The sequence below is a fragment of the Geospiza fortis genome, unplaced genomic scaffold, assembly GCF_000277835.1.
Source record: "Geospiza fortis unplaced genomic scaffold, GeoFor_1.0 scaffold1, whole genome shotgun sequence".
In the NCBI taxonomy this organism is placed as follows: domain Eukaryota; kingdom Metazoa; phylum Chordata; class Aves; order Passeriformes; family Thraupidae; genus Geospiza; species Geospiza fortis.
Window position 1 is genome coordinate 7,921,437 of NW_005054320.1, and position 8,089 is coordinate 7,929,525.

Here is an 8,089-nt window from a genome sequence, read left to right on the forward strand (position 1 = left end):
CTTCTGCCAGGGTCCCTGTGCAATGACAAGGTGGGAGTAGCACTGATCTTGGCCCACACTGTCCTCTGAACCCAAGCAGAGTTCTGGCTTCATAACTAAACCAGCAAAATCCTCCATGGATCCTCATACAAGTAATTTGGGTGAGGAAAACGTTCCATGTTTCAGGTGAAAGGCTTAAACCTTCCTGGTGAGCAGACCACAAGGAGGGAGAAGACTCGGTTTGTCAGTCTCCAGGCTGTGCCAATGGAATCCATAAAGAGCAGCTCCAGTATTGGGCCATCTCCTCACAGTTATCTGCAGACACTGCAGATCTTCTGGAATTGTTTTGGAGCTCTATTATGTTATGTTAGTAACAGCAGCCAGAGTTTCTGGCAACAAGGTGACTGTGACCTCCTGGGAAGCAAGCGATCAGTGTGTCTGGAAAACCCACCCACTTTCTTGGAGGCATGTGGTTTGTCCTGATGGCTTCTCAGCTGTGCTGCCCAACAGGCAGTGAGGGCTGGCCTTTGCCACCTCCACTCCTCCTCACTTAAGAGAAGGAGGCAACTGATGAAGTAAATGATCAAACAATAGTGGGAATAAATGTTCACCTTCTTGTGAGGGCATGACTGCAGGGCAGGTATTTTTCACAGCCACCAGAAAGCTCAGTAGCTCTCTGCAAGTACATTAGGTACATTTTCAAGCCTGACTTATGCAGATGTCACTTTTTAGAGACAAGATTGCTACATGAAAAAGCTGCACCACATTCACCATTTACGATAAATGCAGAGCTAAGAAAGAAAAACTAGAGAGCGATTGCTGCAGTTTATTTTGGAGGTGACATCAAGGTAACAAAGAGAGCACTGGTTTCAATGAATTTTATTTCATTCTGTATTATACAAGTGGGATCTGAATCCCCAAACTTCCCACCATCAATGCCACGGAGAAGCACCACTACACAAGAGGAAGGCAGAATTTTGAGGCTGGAAGACAGACTGGACCAAGCTGTTTCTCCCCACGTGGTCAGAAATTCTTCCTCCTTCACACAGAGCGCTTCCCAGACCAGCAGGTTTACCCCAGGAATAAGAGAGACAAAGCTAGCTCTAAACATCCCTCTGCCTCCTCCTCTCCCCAACAAAAGAGGCTGCCCAATGCCAGCAGTGGAATGGTTAAAGACAGGGAACACATCAGGTTTTCAGTCTCTCAACCAGCCCACTAGATTAAGAAGTAGCCTGGTTACTCCCTCTCTCCTGAAAAAGATCCAGGAAAATGAATGACCTAAAATGCTGAAGACTTACCTCCTTTCCTTCCCCCATCCCATAGCCTTGCTCTCTAAGCAGAGAACAGGCAATGAACTCTGAGGAGGCTGAAGGAAAGCCAAGGAAAATCAGGGGCTACCTGAATCCCTGGGAATCTGGTGGCTACCCTGGTGCCCTCATTCATTCCCTTTGAGGTTCAGAGACCTGTTTGGAATAGTACACAGAGAGGGCCTCCCTTAAGGACTCAGAAGCAACCAGGGATACAGAACACACAGGAACCACCGTGAGGGTACACACCATTCCAGGGATGGCCCAAACCACAAACAGGGCAAGACTTCCCTTCAGCCAAGGCCCCAAGGGCTGGGGGAACTGGGACGAGGCCCTGGCAGGGGGAAGAGAGCTCCTGCAGCAGTACTGAGGTCTCCTGTGAATTTACTTCTTCTTCCTCTCCTGGGAACAGCGAGGGCAGAACCTGTTAGAAAGGGAAGTACAAAGCCAACATTTAGGGCATGACATGAGCCTCAAGTGCATGGTCTCAAAAGACCTTTTCCAAGGTCCCTGACAAAGCCTGAATTAAAATTTTCCTTTTAATGATATCTTCTAAGTGTGTATATACAGTACTTTTTTCCCTGCCACCAAGGACCTCCCCTTTCCAAAGGTCAAATGGGCCCCCCAGGTTGCTTCACTCACCATTTTCCTCTTGGTTTTGTTGTCAGACCCACACAGGCAAAATGAAACCATTCAATGGAACACTGTTGGGATGAAGAGCAGCCAGTTAAAGAGCAGTTTCTTTTTGAAATTGTTGCTTTTGGGCTACCAGAGTTTCCCAGCATTTAATCACAAACTCCGAAATCCCTGGCAGTGATCAAGGACTGAATACTCACACCCAACCTACACACTGTTAGCAAGGAGAACTCCCCTTCTCCCTTGCTAAGTTTAGGGACAAGAAAACATTTTAAGGAAAACCCTGAAGAGAGAGGCACTTCAGAGGTCCTTGCCAGCCACACCTCTGCCCATCCCAACTCCTGAGGTAAGCCGTCTCCTTGTCACTGCTTGCTGTCCCAGGGCCCACCCAAGCAGGACAAGACTTTCCATGCAAGACTCATCTCCACTCCATCCCCCCCCATTTCCACCACGTGCAGGCTCTTACATCTGGGTTGTCACAGCCAATCATCTCCCCATAGGAGACCTGGTGGCAGAGGCAGTAAGTGGGCTCATTGGGGTCCACGGGCATATCCAGTACATCCGAGGGGTGCACATTCCCAAAGGTGACAGAAGGCATCCCATACTCTGTGCTACTGCAGGACAGGAATAAAGTAAGTCAGCAAAGTAACTGGCTTTGAGTACCTTTGTGTGTCCCAAGACAGTGCCCTTGCTTGCCAGAGACACACACTTCTCTTATTTAAGTACCTACACCCAAGGGGACCTGCTCTCCCCTTCAACTCACACCCCCCTGAAAGAATAAACAAGTTTCCTTCCTCTTGCTTCCCAAGAAGGGACAGAGGACACAGTTCCAGTCTGGGGATCTCAGGGAAGCCTGGCTAGGCCTGCCTTGGTCTGATTTCCAGTGCTGCTTCTCATTCCCTCAAGTCCCTTCAACACTTACGTGCGGACGAGCTTCAGTTTCTTTTGGGCAGTTTTTGGTGCTTCCTCATCAGAGTTTTTCCCTTTAGAGCGAGCACGGGCAGCTTTTTTCTCTTTCTGGGCTCGGCCCTCTGGTAAGAAGAGAAAAAGGTGTTGCATCTGTCACCCCACCAAAACAGACACCTGATAGTGACAACCTCTGCAGCACTAAAAAAATCTCCTACTTTGGAATGCATATTGGCTTTGGGCCATGCACCCCATCTTGATTTACCTAGCAGCCTTGAATAAACTCACACAAGAAGAGCCCAGTCACCATCTTTTTACCTGTCCTTCAGCCTCCAGCGCAACAGTCTTAGCTCTGCACCACTCCAGTGCCTGCCTTCATCCCCACCACTTCCACAGTCACTTGGCTGCCTCCTGAATCAATGTGCAGCCCAGGGGTGGTACTCACTCTTCTTGCCCTTGCTGGAAGAACTGTCATAGTCACTGGACTCTATCTGCTTCTCCTTCAGGTCTGCTTCAAAGCGAGCGAGGTCTGTGTCCAGCCTCCGGATGTGCTTATCGACCTGCAAGGACACCAGGGGCAGGGGTTACCACAGGACAGAGCCCAGGAAGGCACAGAGAGGACAAATGGGCAGGGGGCTGGCACTAAAGAGCTGAGGAGCAAGAGTGGGCATGGCCTAAAAATGAGAGCTCAGGGCCTTGCGAGATGGATGGCTTTAGTTTGGGCGTTCACATGATAAGCACGAGGCACTTCCCTTCATACCATCTCGTAGGTCTGCATTGCCAGCTGAACCTTGTCGTCCCCAAATTCCTTGCACTTCCCATAGGCCTCCTGGATCTGCTTGAGAAGCCCCAGTTTTTCCTCTGAAGACAAAGTCCGTGCATTGCTGATATACTCTGTGGCCAACTTATCGATCTCTGACTTGAGGTCTGAAAGAAGGGAGCCATTAAATACATAAACACCTCACACACCACAGTGCCCTCCATCAGGAGAGACTGAATGAGACTGCAGCAGCTCCAGGCCTCCTCCCTGCCTGGAGATCCCCATGACAAAGGCAAAGCAAAGAAAAGCTGGTCAAGCTACATACTCCTTGTCTTGGCAACAAAACCATCCCTGATCCTCACCTTCTGTCCTCTGATCCAGATCCCGCATGAGCTGGAAGTTTCTCTGTAATTCAAATGGCAGGTTCTCAATACCTGCAGAGAAAGGAGAATACATGGAGAAATCAGGCTCTTGTCCACGATGCCAAGGCAGGAACAAAGCTAACCAATAACACACACACACACACACCCCTGGCGCAGATCAGCCTGCTTCCATTTGCTGCCGGCCCCAAAGGAGACAGACTATAAAAATGTGATACATTTAATGCAGAAGCATCGTTCTGGAATACATATTAGTTAGCAGAAAACTGCTGCCATGCAGAAAGGTCCACACAAAGAAAGCAGAAAACCAAAATCTGTAATGAGTTTCAGTCACTATAATACAACGTCTCCATCCGAAAACTCCACTCAGTAATGAAAAGAACACCACAACAGCTGGTAAACAAAGCCATTTAGTTATTTCTACACAAGGATGTAAAAGTTAAGTTGATCAAATGCTAATTCACTGAAATGTGAGTCTGTTTAATGCATCCATTTAACATACAGGGGTCAGCAGACACTTTGGGCAGAGCAAAGATCAAGTGTGAGATGGGATGGGGAACAGAGATGGGGAACAATCTTAACCCCTCATGGCTTGTAACTTGTGGTGCCTTCTGCACTGTCATCTCAGTGTGGTGTGTCCAACACCTGGAAGGATGCCACACACCGTGAATAATAAACGTTTGTAGGGCTCTGAATGAGCAATGTGAAGTTGATAGTCAATTAATTTTCAATGCACTGTGCTACTCACCCCCCAGGCATCACCAGATGCTCAACTGGCAAAGCTGGTAAAAACAATTCTCATTTTTCCATGCCTGTCTAGTCAAAATGAGATCTAGTGTCACTGTATTAACCTGAAGTCTAAGCCTGATTAGTGTCACCTTTATACCCAATGAAAATAATAAATCTCTCTTGAAGGTTTAAAAAAGAAGGTGTTGGGGAAAGCTCTTCACAAACACAACAGAAGCAAGTCTGAGCTTCCTGAACTCACTCTGTAGCTCACATGGAGTGCAACTGGAGATGTGTCTGGCCATCACCAAAGCTGTCCAATACATCAGTCCAGGCAGCAATCTCTATTTTCTCTGCACATATTTCTACAGCAATTAATGCCTTTCCACTTCCCTGAAGAGCAACCAGTTGACAGGGAAGGTTCTGTATGCAAGGGGAAGGTTTTAACAAGTTTTAACAAGTACTACATAACAGGACGTGAAATTAATTCCTATAAGAGGTAAAACCAACTGTGGGCCTTGCTGAGCACTGAAGTTGTTCCTTTTACTTAGACTTTTGCCTAAACAGCATAATAAGAAGTTACATGGACAATACTTAGGAGCAATCGAGCTGCTGATTTAACAGATTTCTGTTGCCATTTCTGATTTAGTTACCTGAGAAATGCTCAGGTAGTAGGTGTCCTTAAGTATCCAGATACATAATCCACAGCACATATACATCACCCCTCTGCATTCAAGGACAGTTAGCAGTGCAAATTCAAATTCTGAAAAATTACTAAGCAGCAAAATGAAGTCTGTAGGCACATCCTGAATGTGATACTTCCATGTTTGTTCAGCATGACAGACTTCACACAAGGTTTAAGCAGCTGACTACCGGATTACATCCCTACAGTTCGAAAAAGCACCTCAGAACACGACGGGGACACAATGCTGAAAATTATTATTGCTTATAGAGGGAGCTTGTGGCAGGGATGAAATTCAGCTTGGGAATCTAAAGACCATGCCTTTTTCCCTCCTGCAATCCCCAGCCTCATCAACTCTAAACCTTTCAATTTATACAGCAAATGAAACATGGGTCATACTGCAGCACGCTGCTTTTCATTCCTCTCCAAAGCACCTGCTGCAGAAGACAAGACAGGTATCCTCCAGAGGAAAACAGAAGCTCTTCCTGCACTGCACACAATATGTCAAATTTATATTGAGTTTATTAATCCTGGAAGATCACAGCTTCTAAATTCTGGACTTTGTGGTTTTTAGAAAAGATTAATGTAATTTCTTTTTCTCTTCTGAAAAGGACAGATGGTAAAAGCACAAATTCCTCCAGGTACTGTCTGCCTTCCCTCAGTAGGGCTAGAAACCTTTAGATAGAGCAAGCTCCTGAGCCAGCACAAAAACCAGTAGGATGCTGCTGTGCGGGCAGAACAGCCCCACATGAGGTTAGGGTCACATTTCACAGTGATATTCTTGCACCAGGAGAAACTCAAGCAGGAGTTTGATTCGACTACACAACCTGAAAGGAACTGTGCTCTAGTTTTTACAGCCATCACTGCAAAAATCTGCCACACTGCTGATGCCAGCACATGCCCTCATCTGGACAACATTTGTCTGTCTTTCTTTTGCCTCTACCTGTCTGTTCAGCCTGTGCCCCCACCCTTGACAGCCCCTCTCTCCCCAGAGCCTGCTCCCCTCAGTGCCAGCCCTCAGCCAGGCCAGTGGGTCCCCTGCCTCCTTTCCTGCCTCCAGGTGTGCAGAGCCCCCTGCTCCTGGGGGCTCTGGCAGTGTGGGGGGGGCTGTCACCTGCTCTGGCTCTGGCTGAGCAAATGCTCAGCTCAGGCACCATGGGTGGATCATTTATGCACATCTGAGCCATGATCTTCCAGAGGCTCATTAGCTGGGCAGGCTTCCATTGGGGCTGACAAGACAAACCCCTGCCAGTTGAATTCCTTCCCTGCTAAAACCAGCAAAATGATTTCCTAAAACCACAGCAAAACATTCCACTCTGCAAATCTATTATTGGACAAATGTTCTGCCACTGCTTTGTCAATAAATGGAGAAAATGAAACAAGTGACAGTACAGTGACTTTATAATCAGAACTGCTACAAAGATACTTTATCTGTTCAACTGAACGTAGAAGGAAGCTGAGCAGACCATTACAAATTATGATCCAGAGAGAGTCTGGCAATAACAAAAAGCATAACAAGATAAAGCTGCAGATAAGCAAGTTATAACTGAGCAACAAACTATTTGTATGGTACATAACTTAATCTAGCTGTGGGGATGTTTTCTACTATCTGCAGCTTAACTCCAAAGCTCTTGCACAGCCTTAAACAGAAGTGATTCCCTGCATCACAGAATTTATCACAGGGGACAGAACACTTGCTGAAATTGCTTGACCTGTGCTGTGCTGGCTACCAGACATTATCACTCTCTAAGTGCCATTAAAAAAAAAATTAGATTTGAGTCTCCATTTCCTCATGCCTACCACCACACTTTTCCTCACTATTTCTGAAAAAATATTCATGCTATTTATGTAATTTCATTTCCTCCTGCTTTTCTCCTTTTTTTCCTCTCAATTAATTTTGCTCTTTCATCTTAGTAAGATTCACCTAAAATCACCATGACTAAATACTATCTATCATAAAAAACCCACGTAATTCTCAGATTATGAAACTGATAATTGTAAAGAAAGAACACCCTAGAGACATCTTTGATCACTAGAGAAGAGTGATGATATGCAACAACAGACAGAAAAATACAAATGGCACAGCAGCAGGAGAGGAACAGGATAGTGAAAATGTACAGGGAATAAAGTGCTAGCAAGGCCAGCAGCTTGGGCTGGCAGCAACGCAACTGTGTCACAGAGCCACAGAATGGGTAAGCCTGGAAGGACCACAGTGATCTTCTGGTCCCACCTCCCTGCTCAGGCAAGGTCACCCCAGAGCACATGGAACAGGATTGCCTCCAGACAGTTCTGGAGTATGTCCAGAGAGGGAGACACCACAACTTTAGTGGGGGAATCTCTTCTAGTGCTTGGTCACTCACATAGTAAAGAAGTTCTTCCTCATGTTCAGGTGGAACTTCCTGTGCATCAGTTTCTGCCCATTGCCCCATGTCCTAGTGCATGGCACCACAGAGAAGAGCCTGGATCCACTCTCGACACCCTCCCTGCAGATGTTTACAGACACTGATGAGCCCCCTCTCAGACATCTCCGCTAAAGGCTGAACAGGCCCAGCTCCCTCAGCCTTTCCTCATAAGAGAGATGCCTCCAAATGATCCTCATTCCCATCTGCTGCACAGGCTCCAGGAGCTCCATGTCTCTCTGTAACGAGGAGCCCAGAAGTGGACACTACACTCCAGAGGAGCCTCTCCAGGGCTGAGCAGAAGGGCAGGATCA

At 46.9% G+C, this 8,089-nt stretch overlaps 1 protein-coding gene across 1 annotated transcript in view; it reads right to left on the reverse strand.

Annotated features, from left to right (window-relative positions):
* Nucleotides 1-843: 843 nt before the first annotated feature.
* The window catches only part of ING4 (inhibitor of growth family member 4), a 13,717-nt gene continuing 6,471 nt past the window's right edge, over nucleotides 844-8,089 (reverse strand). The window contains exons 2-8 of the mRNA XM_014306850.2: nucleotides 3,951-4,022; nucleotides 3,589-3,755; nucleotides 3,274-3,388; nucleotides 2,845-2,953; nucleotides 2,389-2,536; nucleotides 1,929-1,990; nucleotides 844-1,710 (exon numbers count right to left, since the gene is read on the reverse strand). Of these exons, the coding sequence (XP_014162325.1) occupies nucleotides 1,671-1,710; nucleotides 1,929-1,990; nucleotides 2,389-2,536; nucleotides 2,845-2,953; nucleotides 3,274-3,388; nucleotides 3,589-3,755; nucleotides 3,951-3,978 (669 nt within the window). The 5' untranslated portion in view covers nucleotides 3,979-4,022 and the 3' untranslated portion in view covers nucleotides 844-1,670. The remainder of the gene's footprint in view (nucleotides 1,711-1,928; nucleotides 1,991-2,388; nucleotides 2,537-2,844; nucleotides 2,954-3,273; nucleotides 3,389-3,588; nucleotides 3,756-3,950; nucleotides 4,023-8,089) is intronic.